Source organism: Vanessa tameamea, chromosome Z (assembly GCF_037043105.1).
Source record: "Vanessa tameamea isolate UH-Manoa-2023 chromosome Z, ilVanTame1 primary haplotype, whole genome shotgun sequence".
NCBI classification, from domain to species: Eukaryota; Metazoa; Arthropoda; class Insecta; order Lepidoptera; family Nymphalidae; genus Vanessa; species Vanessa tameamea.
In genome coordinates this window covers 10,201,422-10,228,854 of record NC_087341.1, presented here as the reverse complement: position 1 = coordinate 10,228,854, position 27,433 = coordinate 10,201,422, and the positions used below count along the sequence as shown (strand labels likewise).

The 27,433-nt window shown below is 30.8% G+C and overlaps 4 protein-coding genes across 8 annotated transcripts in view; 1 reads left to right on the top strand and 3 right to left on the bottom strand.

The window, feature by feature from the left end:
• The window catches only part of LOC113403416 (medium-chain specific acyl-CoA dehydrogenase, mitochondrial), a 345,704-nt gene that overhangs the window by 74,978 nt on the left and 243,293 nt on the right, over nucleotides 1-27,433 (bottom strand). The window lies entirely within an intron of this gene.
• Nucleotides 1,187-5,375, bottom strand: LOC113403318 (uncharacterized). Its single transcript, XM_064220477.1, has 3 exons — nucleotides 4,564-5,375; nucleotides 4,273-4,404; nucleotides 1,187-2,807 (listed from the first exon to the last, which is right to left on the bottom strand). The coding sequence occupies exons 1-3, from the start codon at nucleotides 5,285-5,287 to the stop codon at nucleotides 1,198-1,200; spliced, it is 2,466 nt and encodes an 821-aa protein (XP_064076547.1). The 5' UTR covers nucleotides 5,288-5,375; the 3' UTR covers nucleotides 1,187-1,197.
• Nucleotides 6,616-8,848, bottom strand: LOC113403327 (uncharacterized). Its single transcript, XM_026643835.2, has 6 exons — nucleotides 8,764-8,848; nucleotides 8,387-8,524; nucleotides 8,151-8,299; nucleotides 7,609-7,712; nucleotides 7,016-7,179; nucleotides 6,616-6,712 (listed from the first exon to the last, which is right to left on the bottom strand). Exons 1-6 carry the CDS (start codon nucleotides 8,823-8,825, stop codon nucleotides 6,616-6,618), a joined length of 714 nt encoding a protein of 237 aa, XP_026499620.2. The 5' UTR covers nucleotides 8,826-8,848.
• Nucleotides 10,824-17,186, top strand: LOC113403507 (GRB2-associated-binding protein 1). 2 transcript variants are annotated; one of them, XM_026644090.2, is made up of 11 exons: nucleotides 10,825-11,036; nucleotides 11,200-11,328; nucleotides 11,503-11,701; nucleotides 12,464-12,744; nucleotides 12,819-13,026; nucleotides 13,102-13,176; nucleotides 13,262-13,377; nucleotides 15,304-15,432; nucleotides 16,361-16,468; nucleotides 16,548-16,628; nucleotides 16,722-17,186. In XM_026644090.2, the coding sequence occupies exons 1-11, from the start codon at nucleotides 10,968-10,970 to the stop codon at nucleotides 16,872-16,874; spliced, it is 1,548 nt and encodes a 515-aa protein (XP_026499875.1). In that variant the 5' UTR covers nucleotides 10,825-10,967; the 3' UTR covers nucleotides 16,875-17,186. The 2 variants fall into 2 exon arrangements, with proteins under 2 accessions (XP_026499883.1, XP_026499875.1); XM_026644098.2 differs by lacking the exon at nucleotides 13,102-13,176 and having other exon boundaries at nucleotides 10,824-11,036.

Sequence of the window (27,433 nt, the reverse complement as noted above, 5' to 3'; positions counted from 1 at the left end):
CCTGAGCATCTCTAATTATTTGACGCTGACTGCAATATATATTCAAATAAAACAAAAAAAAAAAGTTTATTACTTCTCAAATTGCCCCCTTTATATATAAATAAAAGGACAATATAAACAAGATAGCGTTATAACAACGTACTCGGACTTTAATTTTACTTTCAAAGTTTCGCTAACAACTTTGTCAACGTTTAAAAAGCCACTAATCCACGATGAATATCGTTGTTTATTTGAGCTCTCGAAGAATCTCGCGTCATTTCGCCGTCAAATGTTGTTTATTTGTCTTTTGTTACACGATGCCAATAATATAGTATCCGAACTGGAGAGGTATTATGTATAAGAAGAAACTTATTGAAGAAAACGAGCGGAAAATTCCAGAATGTGATACCCGACAAATATAATTATAAAATGTATAGGCGCATCTATCACCTTAAGTCCATTGTCACTTTTTCACGAGATACGAATTGAATCTACTGCTGACTAGTTTTTAATTTCAAGTCAATAAACTTGCGATTCTAACTTCTATCTTTCTAATAATTAAGAAAAAAATCAAAAAAACTACTTCGCACATTATAAAACCTTTAATTTGCGTCCTTGCGTTCCTTTGCCTCTCAGAAGTAGAACATTTTATTTATTTATTTATAAATATGCATGTATGTATGAACTATTTTTTATCCGAGCCTATTAACGAGAACTATTTTTTGAGCCGAGATGGCCCAGTGGTTAGAACGCGTGCATCTTAACCGATGATTTCGGGTTCAAACCCAGGCAGGCACCACTGAATTTACATGTGCTTAATTTGTTTATAATTCATCTCGTGCTCGGCGGTGAAGGAAAACATCGTGAGGAAACCTGCATGTGTCTAATTTCAACGAAATTCTGCCACATGTGTATTCCACCAACCCGCATTGGAGCAGCGTGGTGGAATATGCTCCATACCTTCTCCTCAACAGGAGAGGAGGCCTTAGCCCAGCAGTGGGAAATTCACAGGCTGATTATGTTATGTTATTTTATGTATGAACTATTTTTTATCTATCCTGTTTTATTTTTTACGTAGCAGTTTTATGACAACTTTGTGAATTGTGATAAAATCAAGCATTTGGTAGCATTACTGTAACCTTAATTTTAATAAAAGTGATAGTTGATCTAATTGCAATAAATAATAAAAGGGTAAGGGTTGAGCAGAAAATTATTTATTTAGCCACAACAGGAAGAACAGCTCTTTAAAGAACATTCTAGACTCGGGAATTTACAGGGAAGAGCTTTACTGCAGCTTCGTGGTAAGCAAAATGGAGGAATACCACAGTACATAGTACACGGCCCAGGTATACTGCGACATCGAACAACAGGACAGGCCTTTACACGATTATAACAGGGAGAAAGTTTCTTACGATGAGATTTAATCTTTGGCTGACTTCGTGATTTACGGGGACGTTTACGCCCAATCGGGCAAGGTTTCAAGCATGGTGAACTTTTGCAAGGTATAGCACAAGGCGTCTTACAAGGTTGAACGCATTGACTACACGGTGAGACTGGACAACACGATGGTGGTTGTGGAGGACATGGCTTACACGGGCGACAGGGGCTCCCACAGCATGTAGATTTGCAACAACTTTTACATGGAAGTATTCGACAACTTGTCTGTCCACATGGCTTTTTTCTGGAACATTTAGGTCTACAGGGTGAAGGTCGGCATACTATTAATTTGCATTTTGAATGGCGACAAGATCGAGATGGGATATAAGATATTGGACAAGGCACATTACACGGCGCTGTACGAGACGGCGGCGGCGTCCATTCTAGCATTAATTCATTTTTTGCTAAAGGTGCCCCTGTAAGTTTTCGAATGACGATTTCAAAGACACCTTTCCTAGGATTATTTATATTAGTAACCTTCACTAATCCCTGTTCTTTTCCCGAAGAAGCCAATACACACTTAGGACCTTGACAAGGATCATTTCCATGCACGGGACATGTTTCTTTAGGTCCAATTTTTATATGCGAAACAGTAGCCGTCATATCCCCCTTTGTAGTTCCTCCCAATGCTGGACAAGGTTTTTGAGATTTTTCGTCTTTTATTGTAACGGACTTAGAATTACATGAAGCGGTTGTTGCTCCTTTTGAAGTTTTTGGTGTGAACTTAGACTTTACGGCAGAACTATTACGCCTTTTAATACTAGTATTTGAACTGGATTGAACACTTGATTTTGAACCACTCTTTACAGCAGTACCTGAAGTCTGACTTGTTTTATGTAATTTTGCGTAGGACTCCTTTGATCCCATCCCCGTTTTATCAGAGCGTTCTTTCTTCCTTCCAAAAAAATAAATTTCAGGATGAAGTAAATTTCCAGATACTCGATCTCTATATTTACGAAAAGGAACAGTCGATAATGAGCAGGTTGAACAGTAATTTGAAGTAGTCTCAGTCTCGCTTTTAAATGATGTGTTCCATTCTTCAGAAACTTGAAAAGATTTATTAATGGAAGCGGTAGCTTGTGTACCTAATGTTTGAAGACGGCCATAATTATGAGAAAGAGACATGTAAACAGACGTGTCTTTTACTCCAAATAAGGCAGTCTCCTTTAGATCCTTTAAAGAACCCCACGATTTCCAAGTACTTTTAACGTTGTTAAAAAATATATCAGTATGCGTTTCAGATATTTTAGTTTTCACCGAAGCATTATTTGTCGAGTTTGATGAAAAAGATTGTTTACTGAAAACTTCAAAATCATAAATGATAGATTTTATTTTCCTCGATGAAAACTCGCCGACTTCCTTTGTCTGTTCCAGCATGTTTTGTAGATTACCTACGATAAATTAATAAAAACCATTAGTTAAAATAAACAAGTCATAAAACCACAACCATAAAAATATAATTTATTAATTTAGCAAACATTTCTTACAAAAAATACAATAAGAAACGTGAATGCATTAAGGAATTTTTAATTTCTAGTATTAAAGGAGCAACAGTTAGTACACGCTTGTGCACACTGCGCTGTTCGCGCCTCTCTTACTGGCACTATCTTTTCATGTGTTATCACTGGTGTTATAAATTGATATTCAAGTTTTGACTTCCTTCCCGGCATTTCAATCGTCTTGCCGATTCTCATTTTTATTATTTGTCTAGGGAAATCATATACAACTCCTGGGTAGTGTTCTGAAGTTGTTGAGGTAAGTTGACCTGGCTCATCTCTGGCTAAGTCACCTACTCCATCTGAAGTGAACTTGAAGTGCGCTCTTTGTTTGTGGCCGAGGTCACACGAATCCGAAGGCAATTGAAAAACAACCTTGTTTCCAGTCGGACAGCAATCTGTACAACAGGGAATATGCATGCATTTTATAATTTAAATAAAAATAAATTATACTTACAATTTACAAGCAATTCATTTTACTATTTTAAAGTATTTTTTAAAAAGATAGATAGGTAAATTTTAACTCCATTTTAACTCCATCACGGTCCATGTGAACGATTACAAAAAAATTAAGCTATATTTTGCTACAAATATTAAGTGTCAGATATCGAGCTGACCACTGCTATTTTATTAGTGTAATAAATATAAAGGTTTAGAGAATGACATATGCATATTCCCTACTGTTTAATACATTTTTTGTTCAACTTCATTCGGTAGCTAAAAATAAACTATATGGTAATCCTATGAAATTATCGCTTTTTTTTTCCTTTTGGCTTTTTTAATCTTCGAACACAACATTCACAATCAAGGTCGGACTGTAGACACGTATTAATTTTCGTTATCGGTGCTTTTTTATCTGGTCCTTTTGGAGTTGCTAGTTCCAGTTCAAATTTGCATTTCTTTTCATTTAGAACGGCTGTCTTGGCTACTTTTAATACAAAAACATCCCGGTTAGCTAATTCATGTTGCTTGACATCTCCACGAGTCAAAGCTGCTTGTTGACCGTGTTTTGACGCTTGAAGGCAACCTTCAGTTAAACAGGTGAATTGTGTGCCAGTAGGTTGTGCGCCTTCACAACAAATGGCTTCACAAGGCAATGCTAAACTTATTTGGTTTTTCCCACATGGTGGTTCACAAGGTCCAGTGTCTGTGTTTTTGGAATAAGGACATTGCATAGAGCAATGTGTCTGACTTATTTTTTTTATAATAGAAGCACTAGCAGGGACTTTTATCTTAAGCTCGTTGCCACCAAGGTTTGTACCTATTTCTTCGAATTGCTTACTGCGACCTGGTCATCAAAAGATTTTCATACCTAAATATCCTATTAACAATATCTTATAACTTAATTATTTATGCTCACCTTTAGGTACGTGTAAACAATATTGATCAGTATTTCTGCAAACCATCGGTTGTTTTGGTTGCGGTTTAGGTCCAGAACAGTAACAAGGGTCGTCAAGGTCCGTACACGGCATACTATTATAAGGGTCTTTAGCTGTAATAGTACACATAGTTAAAATAAACTTTTTAAAACTAATATTTTTTTTGTGTTAAGATATAAAAGAATATGCATTTTTTTTTAAATATAATCAATGTTTATATGGTTAAATAAATCATTTCAAATATGTTATTTATATTCATAATTCACTCTTACCTGGTGGGCATATACCACTTCCTCCACCAACATTACAGGGTGCTCCTGCGCTACCTGCAACTCCACTATTAATATTGCCTCGTGCTGCTCCGCACGCGCATGGATCTTGGATGCTTTGAAATTCTCTTGTAGGAGTGCATGATCTGTCTACGATTGCTGAATTTTTACCGGCTGCTAAACTTGGTGGGCCACCCGGGCCCTGAAATCTAGTAATAATTAATTTTCCAAAACAGGATATACGTAAAAACATTACGATTTCTCCGGTCTCAGAACCATCAGGTCCAACGATTCGAAATGAATCTTTAAGAGCTTGGTAGCTGACAGTGGTTGGATCTTCCAAAAAAGTTTTGCGTGCTTCAACAAATTCTTTTGTCAAATCAATTTCACATTCCCCCATTATTATTTTTGTCGGCAAACATCCACACGGGAGAGACTTGTACACACAAACATTTATGGGATATTTAGTCATAGCAGTAGTGATTTCAGATTCATTTAGAGAAAAAAGGCATGATTTCCCATTGTTAAAGGATTTGATAAATGGGCCGGTATTCTTCACTAAGCAAACTCCTGGTTCGTCGTCACAGATCTCTAGTGGTTCAACTCCCGGACATTTGATATTAATACATGTCCTAAAATCCTTATCAGAAAAACATGGACTTTTAATGAAAATTATTTTATCAATAAGGACCTCTAAGAGGAAAAGTCCATCGTTCTGTTTCGTCATTTTCGGTTTTATTTTGGGGATGGGATCTTATATTTTATTTGATTTATTAATATATGTTTATAGACATACTTAAAATTTTGAAATTGATAGTTAAACAAAAGAATAGTACGTCACGTACATTGTTTTTAATTTCATTTCTTCTAATGTTATATATTGTTCTATCGTAAATGAAACTTAAGGTTGCATATGCTTAGGTGCAGTTAGGTATTCACATACCTATATCTTAATATTATTAATTTAATATTTATCTTTAAGTCGCACTTAAAAGTTAGGACGGAATCAGAAATCGGAGCGCTTTCCCTTAAATATTATTAGATATTAAATATTATTATATTTTATTATTTAGTGTTTGCAATTGATTGAAATTTATATAGTTGCCAGTTTAGAATGTTATTCACCAAAGCTTGTTGACTATACCAAAGTCTCGAATATTAGTTGTAAGATTTTCTTGTCTGCTTTGAATAAAGAATCTGATAAACCCTCATATTTTTTCCCCAATATATAGCAGCAGTTCCCAGTAATGGTATCTGACTATTCTGAATAAATATACGTAATTTTACTAAACTTTTTAATAAATGTACTTTAAAGTATGTTAAGCAAAAGTGACCTTTAGTTGACATCAGAATGGTCGCTCACTTTGATAAAAATAACTCTTAAATGTTTTTAATTAGGACATTATCCAATAAATGTATGTCAATTACACTAATATCATATTAAATTATATTGTATAAAATATACAAGCTCTAATATTGTTAGACGCAAGTGCTTACAATGACTACACGGGTAGTGGTGACAACTTATTAGATTGCACTTCGACATTTGATCAGCAATTTCATTAAACACGGCACAGTTTATTTTGTTATTCGTCATGAGTGGTGTCTATTTTTATCTATTTCATATGATCATTAAATTAATTATCATCTCCTGCCCTTATCCCAATTTGGGGTCGGCAAAAATTAAAAAATATATATAAAAAATAAATTCAACCTACGGCAATAGTTAGCTGAAGACGTCATCGTGTCGTGTTGCAATAAAGGCTCAGCTTATCCGTTTTTTATTTAGTTGTATGTATGTAGAGTAATTATATTAAATGTATCGTATTATTGAACCTAGTCAGGCCTAGCGCAATTTTAATTCAAGAATATAACATCATAACCTTATAAAATTTCAACATCGTAACCCATGGAGTTTCCAATATTTCATATGACAGAATTGTACTACTTATAGTTTTCTTTTCCAACCAAAGAAATTCAAAGAACTGAAAAATAAATTAGGAGTAAAAGTTATTTAAGAAATGAAAAATTACGCGCGTAAGTATAGCTTTATTTTTATTTAGAAAATTTACGTATTATACAATCATATTTTACTGAGGGATAATTTTGATTGTACCAATTACAAGCTTCATTCTTAAACGGTCTGCCAACCCTGAAAAAATATACGTAAGCAATTTAGATATTAAATATTTTTTTTTAGTTTTTGTTAAATAAAAGCATTTAGTTTGAATAAGTATAGTTACTTTAAATATGAACTGTGCTCCATCATATTTATTAATTTTAATAAAACCTATAAAATTATTTTACAATCCGTACCAGCAAAAATAAGCCAAAATTATTCTTATCAATAACAAGGAAATAAAAAAGACCATACAAATTAATTAAAGAAAACCTTAGCTTATTTTTTACAGTATGAAATCAAACATTTGTTAATTCTCGATAATTTTGGTCATACTCATTCATCATCAGCTCTCGAATTTCCTTAGATGATAATGTTTTCGTCAGGTCTGGATAATATCTCCATCGCTTCTGCGTTGAGCCTGAAGTGGACGCTGGAGATGGTGCTATTTTAATGTCAATCTTTTTATCACATTCCCGACAATATGCAGCGGCTTGCTTCTGTAATATACCCTACTATATTCACTACCTACTTACTAAATATTTAAGTCAAGTTTGTTGGTGAAGTTTTCCATCCGGCGCAGAATTTAATTAATGGCATGAAATATATATTCCATTGATAACTAATGTTGCTTAAACTACCAGTGCATATGGCAGTAGTGACTAATTCCTAATCCGTCTAACTATAACGCAAAAAAGTTGAATAACATTTCGTATGTAGGTAATGTACCTTTGTATTTATCAGCTGCAATATTTTTTGGCTTTGGATGGATTTACGAAGTAATTTTCAAAAATAAAAAGCGATTCACATTTTTCTAGAAACAATACAACAAACTATTTACCTACAGAATGCTAGCGTAAACAAAATTTATTAAAATAAGAAACTAATTTATTTATCTTAACATTAAGTTCAATAGAATATGTAAAAACCTGTACTCCCTGTGCCTGCTTCAATCCATCACAAGCGTGCTTACGTCTATACTTAACGCAGTCAAGGTCATACTGATAAGAATGAGGAAAGACGTCCTGATGAGCTGTTAAATAATAATTGTGACGACAATTTGAAAACCTCATAGGATTAAGGAAGGAAATAATTATTTAATTGTATAATATAGTGTACAGTTAGTTACCATTTCATATTGTATTACCTAAGTACATATTTAGATGAAGCATTAAAATTAACGTTACATTTTAGCTTATAATATGTTTAACATTGATACATTATTTATGTACCTAATATAAACACCTATTTCAACTACTTTCATTTTTTTTGATCAAGTAAAAGAGTTTTGGATTAAAGAGAAATGAGACTGGAAAACTGATTGTAGGGTGAGTACATTCGAATCATCATAACGAAGTTTTTGGCCTATACAAAATGGAGCTTGCTCTTTCATTCTATGTTGTTTGTACTCTAAAGAATTATTAATATTGTCCAAATTATATAATATAGAAATGGTTCCTGCAATACTTACGAGTCGACTCCTTTTCACTGGTCATACCATAATTGTAATAGGCATCGTGAAGATTGTATGCATTGGCACCAGGTTTATCAACCCAAAATGCTTTGTCTTTCTTTACCATATTTTCAATTACTGCATCGGGCAGCTCGTCTATGGTTGGTCTGTTTTTTTTTTGTTTTATAATTTAATTTTCTATGTAAGAATACAGTTAAAGCAGACACAAATACTTATTTAAATATAATATAAACCTTGGTGGTATCTCTACCAGTTCTCTAGTTAAAGGCTGCAGAAATTTTCCGATGGTGCGCTGAGTCAACGACGGAGGTTGGTTCGGAGTCAAGCTCTCATCAGTACACAAGGTTGGTGAAACATCATCAATAACATATCTGTGGTATTGTTATTATATTATTAGTTAATATTAATAATACTGTGCGCTTTAGTAGCGCGCGTCGATTAGTTTTAACTTTTTTTTTTTAATAAAATGCGTACGATATATTTATGATCTTACGTTATTAACACAAAAATATTGTTTATTTTAAATTTGTAATTATTTGCTAGGCAGGTTAGCATAAACAATTTTCACAAATATGGTTGAATTGTATGCATAAAGCTAAGTTATACTTACTTTTCTGGATGATAAGCTTTAAACTTCGATACATTGCTGCGAGGACAACTTGGATGTGACATTGTTGAGATTTCAATACCTAATTATACTTGACCATTAAAAAATTAAAATTAAATTTAAAATATATGTTATACATGTATAAATTGGATATTACAATTATATTTTAACATTGTTTTAACGCAATATAACTGAATTACGAAAGCAAATTTAATAAAGACAACGTTAAGTTATTAAAGTATTTTAACTGACTATGTTTTGTCTGTGTTAAGACTTTTATGAACGTTATGTACCTACTCAACAATCCTAACAAATGATCCTATTTTGATAATTACTGAATAACTAAATGCTCATCATTTTTCTATAATTATTTTATTTGTAGATCAATTGACACGAATTTAAATTAAGCTCCATACAAATAAAAAGAGTAGGATTAATTGGGTTTGGAGTACGACTATCAATGGGGTATGATTGTACCGATCAAATTTTACCGATTGTTGATCGTTGCCGATACCAGCGGATTGGTACAACTTTCTATATGTTGGTCTCCAGTCATTAGAAGCAGTTTTATTAGCTTATGGCGTCTGGAACAAAAAAAAGGTACTCGAATTTGTCAGAAATTCGATCGGTACGATTTTAGCCCAAGTATATTTAAAAAGGAAATATTTTATTGCACCGTAACGTGAGATATCACATGCTACAAAGTTAAAATAAATTTTTTTAGAAGTAATGTTATCTGAAATTAAAAATTTGAAGTTTAAACCGAAAAATTGCAGTTGAATAATACAGATAATACTAATTAAATATCGATATCGGAAACCGATGTAGTCTTTAATTACCATGTGAGATTTTAAAAAAAATAACCAATAAAATTTTATTAAAATAAACTAATAAAAAAATAAAATCTAATCAAAAACTTATAAAAAGTTTAACATTATGCTTTAAAATGTACGCTACTGTCACTATTCAACTACTAATAAGGGCTTGTCGTATCGTACGGATGTACGCACTGCCATTACCTTTCCTGGATGTTTCCTGGACCTACTTTTTATACAGTAGTAGGTATTGTTTCATTCCTGTCAAGCGGTATAAATTTAAAATTATAATTATTTTGAAGAGTGCCCGAAGCACATAATTAACGACCTCATATCATATTGTGATTCGCTATGTGACCTGCTGTGGAGTTGTGACATTGACACACAGCGTATTTTAATGACTATTTAATTATATTGACATTACAACAATACTTAATATGTAAAATAAATCGATTATATAAATAAAAGCTACACTGTGAATTTAATATCTATGCTCGCTGATTAGCAATATAGAATAAATATGTAATTTTACTAAATCCTCATTTTGTGAGAGTGTGATTCATCCTTTTCTCGTGAATCTATAGATATCCATAATAAAATTGTAGTAGAAGAAGTTCTTGTTAAACTTAAATAAAATCCTCTGTACTTAATGCTAACAAATGTAATAAATTATATTAAGGAAGTATCTTAACGAAAGCTATTAATTAAAAACCCACACTTTTTGAGGTGCCTGAAAAAATAACAAATTATATTATTTAAGTACCATGAAAGAAACAATAATGAAATATATAAAATAACCAGCTTAAGTAGCGAAAGTTTAAGTATTTGGAATTAAGAGATTGAATGGTCTTATAGCAATATCTTGTAGTGATGGGATATTATAAAAACCTACAAAACCATTCGCGCTCAGTTTATAGTGTAAATTTATTACACGTTAATTTTCTATTACTAGTACTAAAAATTGACACTATTATAATATGTATAGTTATTATTTTAAACATATTGTTTTATAATGTTAGGACAAGTATACTTACTTAATATTGCTAAAAGAGAATTATAAAACAACATAATAATAAAAAAAATGCTGTCTTAAATTCAATTAATCGTAAATAATTTTTAATATACCACATCACTAAACTTTTGTTAATAAATTTAGATTTTACCGGTTATTCTATTATTGATTCGGTAGTTAAAAGTTGACATTAGACTATGTTGCCTGTAACGTGCCTGCGTTTTAAGTAGGAAAGTTTATAATTATCTGTGTTAAATTCAGTCGGTGTCTAGATTCGTGAGTAAAAGGAAATCCATTCATTGGTGTGCGTTATCATACTGTACGTAAATAAATTTTATTCTCTGACTCATAAATTCGGGATAGGCTTTTTTAAAAAAAAAATGTCTAAAAACATTGTGTTCGAGGGTTGGCTTACGAAATCACCACCTTCGAAACGTATTTGGAGAACTGTAAGTAATTTTAATACACTTCTTTTTATGTTTTACTTTGTTGACAGATTGGAATTTAGTTGGTTACTTGCGGTAATTTACATTTTAGGAAAAAGTTATTATTTAAAAAAAAAAGTATTTTTTTACGTAAATTTACATGTTAATACATTTTTTGTTGAATCAGAAATGGCGGAGAAGGTGGTTTGCCTTGCGACAGTCGGGTGAGCTCCCAGGGCAATATTTCCTAGATTATTATGCCGACCGTAATTGCAGACGGCTCAAGGGTACGATCAACTTAGATTTCTGTGAGCAGGTACTTATCAGTAACCAGTACACATTTAAACTTAAGTATGAGTAGCTATATAGTTCATGCTTAGTGCATAAATTTTCAGCAAGAATACTTATTTATTCAGAATTTATTCATGACTTTAGTATATGGAAATCATATTATCTGAATAAAGTTGTTTACTATACAATGTTATTGTAGGTGGATGCTGGATTGCATATGGAACGTACAAATCAAGGAGCACCAGACCCAAAGCTACGTGGCTCTGTATTCACAATTCAAACGCAAACACGAACATACCATCTTGAAGCTGATTGTGAATCCGAAATGGAAAAATGGGTCGATGCAATCTGTAGTGTATGTGGTTTACGTGCAACTGATGAAATGCCAAGTTTCTCTGGTAAGTTATAATATATTAATTTCTTCTATTCAAGATTTGTTATTTTATATAAAGAAGTGTCTATAATTCTGTTTTAGAAGTGTTTATTAGTAAAACAATATTGAACTAAACGTAATATGTACAGTATCAGGCTTGGTTTTTTTACATGAACAACATAAAACTTTTATAAAGTAATTGAGCTTTACAACAATATTGGTTTGGTTACTATTAAATAAAACATATTCATATTTAATGTGCGTGCTTTGATGATTTTTGCTGATTTGTTTTTAAAATATCAATGGAAAAGTTGGAATAAAATAAAAATGGATTGAATATAAAACTTAATTTATTTGCAAAGTAAGTTGTTCTTTACAAAATGTAAATAATGTATAGTTAATAGCTATCTGACAATTTTATATTTTAAGATATGCTACTGCGACTTTTACATCAAACTATATGGATGAAATATTATTTGTTGCAAGTGAATAAAGTTACTAACCTTATTTTATGTTCTATATTAAACAAATACTTGTTGCTCTTTCAAAATATGTGTATATTTGAAGATAAAGATGCATAACTCTGCTATTGCATATCTTAAATGAATACAGTGTGTCTGAATTTAAGAAATAGATTTAAAAACATGTTCAATATGATTCATGGTGAACTTTTTGGCTTGATGCGAATTAAATTTATAGTATGGAATTTGAAATGTTATTATAAAGCTTGTTATTATTGTTTATTACTAGCCAAATGTGAATAAGAAGTGAAAATGAATATTTTTAGGCATATACCAAAACCATGCAGTGGCTGTAGACAATCACCCGCATGCAAGGTCAAGAAGTAATTCAAATTTTGCAACACCCGCTGTTAATGGTCAGGCTAGCTCATCACCTGCTGTAAATAATGTTCACTACAGTGCCGTAGCCACGAATGACCAACATAATTCCTTGGTATCTAATGATCAAGAAATTGCCATTGCCCTCGCAAATGATCAATATGATTGTGGTGAAAGCACTGGACCATATATACCAATATCGGAATGCATTACAGGTGTTCGGGCTCCGGTAAATAAATTTTTATTTCATTATTGGATATCTATAAATTATTTTCTTGATAGTAAGATAAAATTTTTTTATAGGATACTCAAAGAGCATTCACATTTGATCCTAAAAATATTGTAACCAGCACAAAGACCTTTGATAAGTCTGACGCTAGCAACAAATTCAAAACATATTCGTATCACGGCACACCTCAGATACGCATTAACAATGTTGCAGTTGAATCGGAAAACGATTCTAACAGTGAGGACGAATGTAGATCACTGAACGCTAGTCAATATAACATAGGTAAGAAAAAACTCAATACAAATCCATATTATTTTAATATCATTGCCAGTTTTATAATTATATGAATTTTTCTAGGAGAGGTAACGGTGGCGAAAAGTTTCACAAGGTTGAACATAAATTCACAACGCAATAATGGAACTGGTGATGATGGTATATTATTTAGCTAATAATGTAAAGAAAATTATAGTTCAGTGAGATTTATGAGTTGCATTACATTACGAATGATCTCTGACAGGACCGCCGGTACCTCCGCGTCCACCGAAAACGTTCTCATTGAACAAAGATTTAGCGCATCGTGAATCTTTCCATGGACCGAAAGTTCAAGAACCAATCGAATTTCAAGAAAATACTGTAAGTAGTAACTTGTATACCTTCAGTATTAATATTAAAGAGAGAAAATTCGATTGTTTTTTTTTTGGATTCAATTTAAACCTGCTTATCCAATCGATGATGTTTATAAATCGAACTTTCCCATTATGACAGATTGCAGTATTTGTGTATGTCTATTATTTATATTCATTGAGAAAAAGCCTAAATGTATGTTTACACCAAAATTGGTATGAAAACTTTCCAAATTGTCCTTGTAAATGACATATAATTTTTAAGAGTTTTGCTTTAAAATATTGTCATATATATTTTCTGATTTGGGTCAGTATTTATGACATAACAAGATATTTGAATAAATGCATAATGAGGCTTACGAGCGGTAAGATTAACACAGTTCGTTCGGAAACTAGATTCAGTGAAGGTGCCTGGATCGAAAATTATTGTTTATAATTTAATTATTGAAAGAAAATGTCATAAATTAAGGTAAAATTTAATTGTATTTACCGACTCTCGATATTGCTTCTATATAACTAAAAATCGTACTTTAATTTTACAGACCATGATAGTTATTTATCTTAAAAAAAATATATTACTTCGGCTAAATTCATATTAAACTATATATATTTAGTTATTTTGTATAAATGTTATTATTTGCCCCTTTCCTAATGTAGTATTTTCATGTCGTTGTGCTATAATTCAATAAATGCGTTGCAACGAAACTGTCACGTTGAAAATAATAGGCACTATTGTAAATAAGTGGTTCATTAAAAATGTCTTCCCTTGCCCAACACGGAGATCTCGTTATAACAATATTGATTAATGGTATAATAAATGGTGTTGTGTGTTTTTTTTCTGTATATGTAAAGATGCAGGCAGTTCGAGAAATTCATTTTGAAATAAAACTCGACGTGACGTTACTCAGCGCTACGTCGAGTTTCATTTCTAGCTAGAATTCATAGTCGTGGTCGGTTTTTGTTGAATTATTTTTCGCTCAACATTGTTTTCTTATATATCTGATTGTATTTTAAGTTTATCGATATCGATAGATAGTTATTTTTTATTTTTATTAGTTCGTCATTGGTTTATGTTATTCACGTGTTTAGGATTCGGTTTTCGAATATGCGATGTAATAATTAGGATGCTATAAGTTAACTAAGCTAGGGTTAGGTAAGTTTCACTAGTCCCCCTAATATTTCTTTTTAGAATTTGTAATGTATATAAACGTTTAAAATTTGATTTTTCGTTCTTCGGAACGTAATTGAAAGCTTAGCTGTGTTCAGCGAATAAGAAGAGAACAAATGTCACATTTGTCCTCTATTCGTTCTTTTTTTGTGTTACTTTAGTGTTATTTCAATTTCACCAAATTAAATACATAAGTCTTCGTAGCTTAATAATAATCGAATTTACTTTATTTCGGGCGAATAGCAGAATGTTTTCAAATACTCTATAGTGGTAATAATTTGAATAATATATGTCTTTTAGGAATCGACTAAATTAATCGATTCGGTTTCGATTGCTGTTTTAATTCTAGCAAAATGCGGTTCCTTTTCTCGCGGAGAATACTCAATGGTCAATGAATTGTCCTTATCTTTATTAAGTTCTTATTGTTGTTTCTAAATCCTAGATTATTTTTCAATATTCGTTAAAATCTAAACGTTAGTTTCTGGAGATCAATGAAATACTTATAACTGATGAGTATAAAAAAAAATCGATTATTGCTAACACGTCAACAAGTCTAACTAATATAATTTGGTCCGATAATCGGATCGTGATTTCTCTGAATTTGATTTCAATACCATTAGCACTAGTCCTCTCAATCACCGTGTAAGTTCATCAAATACTTCTCATTCAGCTTAGACAAAGCCAATCTCCAAACAATTGGATAATCTTTAAAGAATATTTTTTTAATTAATCGTAATGTCAGTCTTAACAACGATGGTCATCCCTTAGTCTCCATTCCCCTGGATTTGCTTGCCACGTCAAACGCACCACAACACGGCGCCGTCGTCTCCCGGCCGTTCCGTCATCAGCCACTGCGTCCGGACCACGGATGATGAAGATGATGCCGCTATGGGACATGTGAGTTGTTATATTATTATTATTAAAAGTTGGTTTTTGATAAAATGAAGAGTCTTTAGCACTGCATCGATGGTGGTAACACGAAGTGCTCAATGCGTCATGTGCATATATTATGTATATTCTATATTCCACGACGACGAAGGCGTTTAGATAAATGCAAGATTTAAATATTTCATTGGATTTGCTAATAGTTCTCCTATATTATGCATTACAAACAGTTCTTGATCAATGTATCTTAATCTATTCTCTATTTATATTACAACAATTCCCCTTAAATCCTTATATCCACTTTAATTTTGTCTCCAAAATTCCGATAGCAACATCGCCGACGTTCTGAACGTAAGTTTTTCGAAAACCAGGGATATACGAAATAAAAATCTATCCAAAATCGAATGAGATAAAAATACTGTTTATTATAAAAAAAATATATGTTTTGAATATTGTTGTAGTAATTGTTTCTAAAGGCTATTTGTATTGTTTTGTTGTTATACGTAATACCAAATAGTAGCCTACAAATAAAGTGAAATTGTTGCTTTGGAATTTTCTCTTTAACAATTTCTAAATAATCTTGTAACTAGAGCTGCCCGAAACCGTATCTGAAACCGGAAAAATATTATTCATATACATATATCCGTAACATCCCCGATAAATATTATCCATTATTTAAGATGTCGATCGCGTCGATTCGATGTCAAAGTTGTTTATTTGACTTTACTCATCTTTTGGTTCTATATATAAAATGTACTGTATTTTTATTGTGTATCGTATTTTTACGTGTGTTTCTGTAAGCCTGTGGGTTTTTGAGCATTTGTGTTGGATTTGCAGTGGTTTTGATGCCGCTGACAGAAGCACTTGGTTATTCAGTATATTTTCAGTTTTGCGTGTGCCTTATTCGTTAAGGTTTACTGACATAGGTATATCTTTGCAGTCAATGCAGTACTGTAATCTTTCGACGCTACCGCCGGCTGTCGATAGGGCGTTAAAACCTCGTCATTCAAGTCACAGCATCGGCAATATGTACAACTTCTCTGGATTGGTAATGTTTATATTTTTAATTTTTTTTTTTTGGGAAAATATAGTTTGAACCCAACAAGTAATCGGAGTTGCTTTTACAGGGAATATGTGACGAATCGAAACCGGACGTATTGCAGTATTTAGATCTCGATCTTCATACGTCTACACCTCCTTCGTCTAATGTAAGTAATTATAACATGAGAAAAACGTTTATGAAGTTTATTAACTCTTTTATACACTCGAAACTTACTGATATTATCTTTTATTTTGATTAGTCGCAAGACTTCAAGAAATTAAGCATTATACACGGAAAATCGCATTCCTCTGCTGATGCGGATTCTGCGTATAAAACCGTGGACTTCTTGAAGACAGAGGCGTTCAACATCACACGTCAGGATGCTGAAGCTTCTCGGAGCGTGCAACAATGATTGAGCCCTGACATGGGTAGGATCTATAAACTAGTGATAAACCCTAATGACTTGTTCATACGTTAAGAGATGGACGCTCTCTGACTATGAGACGAACTCTTGGACTTGTGTTGTGTAAATATAGGATATGACCGAACGCGAGGAAACGATCGCAACTGTAAGTTTTATGTTTTATTATACCGACGAGATACCTTAAAGTATTATTTTACATGTGTGTAAATGTTTATCGACATGCATAGTTTAGGACAGCACTAATTGCGTTTTGTCCATTATGATATTCAAAGATCGAGAATCTGGTCGACTTTATTTTACACAGAATGTATTTTAACGAAATATATGTTGTCATTTATAAGCGACACGTTTGGTTTTTGTTTCCGTGATATTTTGTCTGTTACAATACGAAATTGTATCAGGTACGTGTTATACTACTTGTAATATGTGCTTGGATTATGTTCCTCATTTGTTTTTCCGAAATTCAGTTGTTACTCGGCTATAATTTTATACTGCGAACGCGGTCTTTGATTCTCGTTTGGGCAAATTGTTATTAGTGCGTATTTATGACGTCATCTGTGCTCTCTCTTTCTCTCTACATATTCGGACATGTTGATATTTCACTTCGATATTAAGCACTTTTAGTTCAATGACAATTTGACTGAGTGTAAATTAAAGAACGGATAATGAGTTTCGTGTCATTGTAGTATAGCATCATATTTATTTAGATCTGTTGAAGATTCTTAAGTAATAATTTTTAATGTTAAAACATTCTTTATTATCAAATAACGATATTTAAATTCAAAACTGAAAATGATTTATGCTTTTATATTCCGTGGAAGATAAACGATGGCGTATTTAACATCGTTTAATGGGCAACTTCAGTTCTGGCTTCTACTCGCTGAATACAAGAAATGCTTTTAACGGTCTCTTCATTAGCAATTCCCAGTTTTTATTATAAACTTTCTCTTTGTTCAAATTGTATTGTAGCTGGCAGGATATTCATCCAGATCCTTATGTTCTCGTGATATGTTAAATATTTTACAAGACAATTTCACTAACAAATTATTTTATCAAATCATTGAATACAAAACAAACAGACTGAATAAAAATAGATTCTAGTTAAAACGGAACAAGGTTTTAAATCTATTATTCAAACACGAAATGGCGATTGTGCAAAAAAACGTTTTACATAATTGAATGAACTCCGAACGCTTGGACTGCAACAACATCGATCTAAAATCTACTTCATTTTCTTATCTCGAGCTCGCGTAATCGTATTAATTAAAATCGATTCCACAAAATTAAGTTTCTAAAAAAAAAACATATTAAAACATTGGGCCTGTTTTTTACGTTCGGACATTTTTTTCCAGCAACTATCCCATTTTAATAGAAAACTGATGACGATTTTTGTTTATTTACACCATCGATAATAATTCTATGCAAAAGAAAATGTTTCAGTATTATATAAAATGATCTTATATGACTTTGGTCTCTTCACTTTTTAACGTGGTAGCTGAAGTGACTCCTCCGGTAGTTGTATAATATTGTTTCGAGCAACTAATAAAATGTTCGTATCGATCTATGCGTTTTTATTGCATTGGTACTGTTCATGCGCCCGAAGTAAATTAATAAAAACTAGTTTAATTTTGCCTTTACAGAGGTAAAATAATTTACAAATCAGTAGCCTCATGTTAAAAGGGCCAAAGTATATTTCTGTGTAACATTTAAAACACATATTTCCATTTGCCAAATCATTTGAAGGATAATGCATATATTTATGCTTATATGGCATAACCAAAACATTACTAATAACAACTATATTACGCATTAAGTTATGTAAACAACCAACATAGTTATCAGAATAAAATCAATGGACAGACATTTATTTTGTTCTGATAACACTAAAGTAAGGGTAGATTGATATCGGCCCTTTTAGGATCAGACCACAGAAAGACTTACTCAGATAAAACAATGATATTCACTTCGATTTCTCAGTATTTTAAAGAAAATAACAAGCGCATGTACTTTAAATATATAATAATATTGTAAAAATATTTAATTATCAGTTACTTTTTTATATTTTCATGTGTATATTTCACCGTAAAATTGTAAATATTGTTAGATTATAATCTAACTCGCGAGATTGTGAACTATCAAAAGTTTATGAACGATGATTTAGCTTACAATAAAACGTACACAATTTCGATAGCTGTTGTCGTTATACGACACCTTTTGGTTAGGTTAGAGTTTTTAAAATCTAATTCACTTCGGTGGATTATAATATACTAAAAATGATTCGTAAATTAGTAAGCAGTAGGTTACGGTTCCCAATCATTCGACAGTTTACAATCTCGCGAGATAGATTACAATCTAACAATAACATAATTATTATATATCAGTACATTTGACACTACCAACTCCTATATAATTTTATTTTGATTTATATTCTGAGATTTAGGTTGAATCGATATTTAAACTTAAACTGTCATTTCAGTCAGTCAGTCCTCGGGTTTAAATGACTTCGGACGATAAGAATAATCTTTTAAAAAACGTTATTTGACAATGATATTTATACAAAAAGTTAGTTGATATTTATACAAAATTCGGCTAGCGTTTTTTTATTTTCATCGCATTTGAATGGTTTGATGGCAACGTTCTTAAATTAAAATCATTATGTATCTGTGAGACAAGGTGTTGCCAGTGACGTTCCTTTTATGTTTAAACAAACATTGAAACATTATACATATTTTATTAGTACAGTATATACACTCTATTTTTACCTATATACCTACTCGCAGTTATATATTTGTCGCTTTGAAAGTCTTTTAAACTATACTTGTACAACAAAAATACACATTTAAATCATTATATTATTATATAAATTATATGAAATATTGTATTATAAATGTTGTAGTTCATAATTCGTGTGTTACTAAATAATTGAATATTCTTATATGTCTGTATACTTATATACTGTAATTAATATTAAAGCGCTAATATCATAGGACAATATATATTATATATATAGATCTAATCACTCCAGAAGCTCGCCGGTCCACGTTTAATTGTTATTTTTTAATAAAATAAACTTAACAAATATAATCTAATTTGTACTTTTTTGCTGTCTTTACGTTTAAGTCGTCTCACGCACACGAATACCTCTTTGTATAACGCACGCCGATACAAATTTAACGTGGAGAGGAGCGCCTTTGTGATTGAATCGATCTATGTATATGATATATAATTACGTTCATATTACGTTGAAAAGCGATTTTTGACGGTATTAAAATATATCTGAAATTATTGTGTAGATGTATAATGACGTTATATATTTAACAATCGGCTTATTATACATTTTTAGGTTCAGGATACAGGTGACTAAAATAAAATAAATAATAACATTCAATACATAATATTATGACAAAATGGATTTTGGAAAAGGCCAACACGATTTTATTTAATGTCGTGAAATTCGAAAACATGTGCAATTTATAAATGTAAGTTCTTAAAGATTGGAGTTTTTCACATATATTCCTTATAGTTTATTTTTATTAAAATCCCAATAACTCCGAAATGAAACAAAATACTTGATCAGATATTTTTGTTGCTTCACTAAGTTTTTCGTTTTCACACGATGTTTATGGTCAGACTTTAAACTTATATATTATATGTAGTTAATATTTATTACATTATTAATAATAATACTATCGAATCTATTATTATTCATGTTATATCTAATTAATAAATAGATTCATATATAACAGTATATTATAAATGTATAGGTACTAATCATTATCTTAAAATAATGTCACGGTTTATATGGCATTGTTGTGCCTTAGGTATGTTAGTATCATTTCTATCTATTGTAAATTTAATACACCGCTCTTATTATAGTTTATATTTATGTAAATATAAATGAAAAAGTGAAAATGTTGTATTTGAGTAACAGATGTGTAAAAGTTATAATATTAATAATATCGACGAAAACTATACAACCGTTCTACCAAATTAATTCGAATAGTGTGTATAGTAAGTTTAAAATATAAATTAGGGATAGTTTTGTAGAACGTACATAAATGATGTCCTACACGATTAAAAACTTAGTATTCGAAGTTGTTAAGTCCGAAAGCGGGTAGGTTTTGATAGCATATATCAGATATGCCCCCGATCATTAACGAGTCTATCTCGGTTTATTTATTCTATACGGATTCTTGACCGATGATTTTAACTTTTTAATCCCAAACGATGCGTATGTAGGGTCGTCGAAAACGATACGAGTATTCATCTCTAGTAGAGAACGTAAAATAAAATTATTGAAGAGAAGGGAGCACCAGTAGTACAGACTCCAGTTGATCATCTCGAGTAATCTTAAATCTTATATCGTATATATAACATTTAAATTTACAATTTTAATGATAGAAATGAGGATGAGCAACAATTCTATAGTACTTAAAAATATTTGTATGTCTATGTTATTCTGAAATAGTAGACTTGACTTATAGCGTACAATAGTTTCGTAGGCCGCAATACATAGTTCTGTCTAAAATTCAGAATAAAAAAATAATACTGTAATATACCATATAGTATATGTATTTCTTCATGTTGATTAAAAGATGTAAAATAAAATAAGTTACGTTTGTCGAGTATACGTACAATTATTGTAAAGCGTAAACTGCAATTTATGTACGTCAATTTGTAGTGTCTTCGTGTGAACCGCGATCGCATAGCGCGTGTACATTTGTCTTAAATTATACGCTGCGAAAAACACGTAACAGATTTATGCAAACTATCATCGTCGCGTTATATATTAGGTAATCAATATATTATTTTGTCGAGTGCGTGTTGTATTGTATGATATGCGATTAATTTAATAAAGATGAACTAAAAAGTCGAATGAAATGAATACGTGATGTATTGTATATAAACTGTAACTAATATTAGTCTAAAATTAATAAATACACACAGAATTAGGTGAACGAAACATAAGTTCGTCTAGGTTAACTGCGAATGCCAATCGCTGGCATGCACAACGTTGCTATATCGTATATATCTGATATTTCACCTTTTACACATAATATATGTATGTTCAAGTATTCACTTATCATAAAAATATGCCTAAACTCTATTTATACTTTTGTATATAAGTATTACTCCAGTATTACTCCAAATTGACTATTTCACAATAGAACATTTAAACGTTAAGAACTATAAGTCGACAAATCTATTTACGTGATGAACTTTGTATCACTTTTTAATCAAATTGTGTGCACAGAGGTGTGTGTAATTTACTATAGTTAAAATGTATAGGGAAAAGCTGTTCAGAAAACTAAAACGTTTTTATGTGTGATATAATACTTAATGAACTAAAATATTAATAGTTTATGTTAAACTTAAAAATCAATAACGCGTTTTTTGACATTTCTTTTTTTTTTAAATTATAATATTGAAAAGGTATCGTGTAACTGAGCCTCATTTTTTTCTTTCGAATAAATGTATCTTATATTTTTATTAACAAACTTTTTCAACGGTTACGAGTTATTCTCGTATTACATATATTTTAGGTTCGTTATGAATTGACTGTTTAATTACCTTGTTTCTGGTATTTTAAACAAAAAATACAAGTTATTTAAAAAAAATGCAGGATAATTAGAATCTATGAAGCAGTCTCAGTCAGTTTTTCGGTACTTACGAGTGATCTTATGGATCTTTGGCTATTGAAATTGAAAATTAATTTAGAAAAATTTGTTACGCGGTACAGATATACCATAATTTTTTTTTCGAGTTTTTTAAAGAGACTAGAATCGATTTTTTTACGCACAATCTTAAGATATTTTTAATATTGTGTGAGACACGTTACAACGTCTCCCATAATACTTATTTACTAATATACTATGTGTGTGTAGTATTAGTCTTTTGAAATCTAGTAAAATTAATTGGTTAATTGTACCATGGGGCTTGTAGCATTAATACTTAATTTTTTTAAAACATCATGACATTTTCGTTGGATGGGTTAGTTGTTAAACTTTAGAACTTGTATTATTTATTATAATGTTAATAATATTAGAAAAATATTTAATAATAGGCGTTCGTTCCGGAACTAACGGTGCAACTGTTTAATAATTAAATATAATATATGTATATGCTTTTGTGAATATAACATGTCCCATGAATAGCAGCTTTACTTCAGCTTTACGACTTTAAATAAAAAATGAAAATTAATAATTTCATCGGAATTAATATATTATCATGTCATGTTTGGAACATAAATATAAATGAATATAATTCAATAAAAAAAGTAATACGTTTCGAAATATTAAAATAAAAAGTTTTTTTTTTTAATAAACGATTACCAGTGTAAAATTTTAATGATTCTTCATTGGATAAACGTATATGAATAATACCACGTGAGACATTATAATAACGACATAAGATTGTTATAATTCGCTCAAATCATTGCAATATCGTTAAATTCGTATCGTCTAAATAGACAAGCGATAAACAGGGATTCCAGACGATACATACCGTTGCATAAGTTTAATAAATTACGTGAATAAATTGATTATAAACAATCGTAATCTTAGTAGTCCAATAAGTTGTTGTGCAATATCTAATATTTGTGGTTCGCTGTTTGATATAGAAAAATATATCCTGTTAGGACTTACTCTATTTAGTATATATGTTACTGTAAAAGCTCGAACTACGGTAAATCTCAAGATTTAAGATTAAGTCTTAGGATTTACCGACATGACTTGGTAAATGTAAGTATTTCTGAAAATAGGATGATTTTTTCGGGCTTTTACGCTTCGAATTCAGTATGTACTAGGTTTCACCGCTCTCAGCTTTTAGATGTTGGTTTTAGGAATAAAAAGAGTAATTCTTAATCATTTATTTCAATTAACTATTCGTCAAAACCTTAGGTACTTATTATTATATGGGTATCAAACGATAGTACTTTTTTTTTCAACATTTAGCGTGCCTTTGATGTAAATCCTGAGATTTACCAAGTGATTGGTGGTAAAAGTTCGAATCCGAAACCGTTTTCGACATTTATCATCAAGAATTGGTAAATCTTAGGTTTTACTGGAAAATCTTAGGAATTTACGTAGTTAGAGCTCTTACAGTAACATAAATTCTTGACCCTTTAATCTTCACTCTTCGTATTATATGTTAAAAATACTTCGCGTATTATTATTATTTAGTAATAATTCTGAAAATGTCTATAGTATTGACTATTAAAGTATGTCCATATCTTCCATAATCGTTTATGAAAATTTAATTTGCGTGTTTTAAATGTTCTCATTAAGAGGTCTAGGTGATGCTTACTGTTTCTTATTATATGTAATTCAAATTATATTATAAATGTGATTTTCGATGTATTTGATGTGACTAGCACTTATTGATGCCGCAATAACAATATCTATTTAATATTATTTTATTTCGACCTAGTTTAGTTTTGAAAACGTCAACTGTATATTTTATTTCATTAAAATTGACTTGCATTTTTGTAATTATTTATTTTTAGTATGTAATACGTAAGCATATATTTTGTTGTCTAATTAAAAAAAAAAAAACAGATTTTCAGCAGCCTAAATTCTAATGTTGTTCGATAGCAAAATATTTGTTTAATGAAGTAGTTTAGGTGATTAGCAAACTATTAAATGTTGGTATTGTTTATTTATTAATTAATTATTATTAATTATATGTTCGATTAGTATAAGGGCAAGAATTGTATTAATTAATTTTATTTGAGCGCGGATTTATTTCGAATTGTAATTAGTTATAAGTAAGTTGGACCACACATTTTTATGATTTAAGTTGTACTTTGTTATTGAGCTTTATAATTATAATTGTTTATTATTATATAATATATATATATTGTAAGTGAAATTGACTTGTTTATTATGTACCATTCAAAGTGAATAATTATCCTTGAAATAAATATTGTAGTGTGAAAAGTTGTTTTATTTTATAATACATGGCGATTGTTACGACGATAGTCTAAATTTAAACATAATTTACGTATAAAATAATATTATATACTTCTCCGAAACATCCTGTATATTCTGGTATAAATTTATTTACTTATTCTTTTCTGATAAGAGCGTCTGCTAGTCTTAATGAGCTTGTCGAAGTTTGTGAAGATTTTGATGTTTTCTGCAGAAGGCATAATAATGTTAAGCAATACATGACAGAAATGTTTGCAATGACATAGTAATTTTTAACTTTTTAACTTGTGGTCTCCCTGGCTTTTTTATTACAGACACTTAGTTTTATATGTATTGTTGTTATCATTTTTGTTTTTTTTTTCTTTTATTTTCCTATTCTCAGTCTCTTTAAAGTTATATGTGAGACCTTTTATTGGCCCAATATTGATTAAGTATTTGTTATTTTTGTTTATCGACGGCTGTATGTTCTCCAATTAAATAAATAAATAAAAGATACACACTTAATACATATTCTTAAAATTAAACAATATAAGGATTACAAGTTGTGTGTTCCTTCATTTATAGGAGACCACAGAATGCACTATGAAGCAAAAAATATTTTAATACAATTAAGATAAAAAGTAAACAAATATATAGCAGTAAAATTCAATTATAAATTAGAACCTTAAAATTAAGAATAAGCTTTTTAATTAAACGTTTATTCTTGTTTTAGGTTAAAAGTTTAGTGAGACACACTCTGAATTTGGACAAGCTTTAACTAGAAAGCATGTTATATTGTCTACAGGGCCTTGGAACAGCAGCGTTATATTCTATATTAATAGAAATGTAGGAATATTAAATAGGTTATATGCTTTTATACAGGGCATGCGAGAAGGAGCATTAACTTTTATAGCAGATTACTACAATTTATGACACCATGTATTATTTCGCGCAGAAATATAAGATCTGTAATGTTTCTACAATTTCTGAAAGAGGTCATGTGATAATATTTAAGTCCGTCGTATTAACTCGTGATTTTTTTAGTCTGTACTTCGCTGAAAGAGAGATGGTAAAGAAAGCGTTTTTAAACTTTTTCTAATCTATTGATGTGGACATAATACTGTTGATTCCGTATATTGCTATTTTATTCCAGTATGAGAAGAATTAGAGTGATTAATATTTTAATTTTGGTAGAAATTTTTGAAATTCTTGAAGTTCTTCCTATTACGATTTGATGTTTGAATTACCATGATAATCTTTCAGAGACCATATTTTCAAATATGGTCTAATACCTAAAAAGGCAACTTCACATCTAGAATTCATCCGCTAGAATTAGAATTTTATACAGTTCTAATTTATTGAATACCACCGGCTCGACCCAAATTGCAATTGCAATTCATTAATAAAGTAAATGAGAAGTGCATTTAGTAAGAGAATATGAAGTGCTTTGGTGTGATTATTTAAAACGTTTATTTATTTATCGGCTTATGTATGTCGTAATGTGTTATATGAAATACACATCATGTAACGAATAGTTCGAGTTGTTATTTTGTTGTGAAACACTGATCAAGGACAACATTTTTATTACTGAAATGGTGTCTTCTGAAAAATCTAACGTCTGTATTAGCCAATCACAAATCATTGCTTGACATAGGCCTCTCCCAAAGTGCGCCAAAGCTCCCAATTCTTCCGCATCCAGTCGGGTCCCGCCACCTTCTTCAGGTCATCGGTTACCTGGGTGGGGCATCCTACATTTACGCCATACGTGACCAGTCTACTATAAAGTATTCATTCGAAAAATGTTAAATGTAGAAAACAATTTTAATCTATATTAACTGTCAAAGGTTCCTAATATTTATCTCAACAACAATTAATAATAAATTAAAGAAAAAATAACCTATAGATTTTACTAATTTATAATAAAAATTGCTATTAAGATTGTACCTTGAAAAAATGGTTCCATGCTATTTTTCTGCTATCCAGGCGACTTTTCTATCGATCTTTTACAGACCTGCATTTATTACTACATCGTTTTGAGGTATCACCTAAGATTGAGAGCCAGCGTAAGCGTAGAGAAGAAGTTAGATGCAGAAACAGAGAGGGACAGAAAGTGACTTTGATTTATGCTATTTATGGAGCTGGCAAAAATTAACTTCAATTGAAAAGTGGAAGCGAAATTTCTGCCTGACATTTTTAAATTTCGTCCGAAGGTTGAGTTAATTAGAGCGTCTCTTGTTTTTTAGCATATTTATTTAACTTGAATTTGATTTCGCCTTTGCTTTGTGTTTAAACTAAATATTACCAATTCCGCAGCTAGAACAATATTTATTCTTCAAATGTAGCATGTACATATGTGTCATAAGCAATATTTCAAGGATTTTTGTGTCATTTTTATGTAAAATATATGTAAACCAAATCCATGGCTATTTTCAAACATCAAGCTAAAGTTATCGTTCACGCATTTAATGAATATTTAAGTGTCATCTATTTGATACTTTTTATAAGTAAAAACTGTTCTTACTTCACCTATTGCGTTCTTTCCAACTACAATAATTTGGTGGATCCAAAACCTACAAGACATAGGAACTTTTTCAAAATGTTTTCTACTTAGAGCAATATTTCGTGTACTGAGTTTTCTAT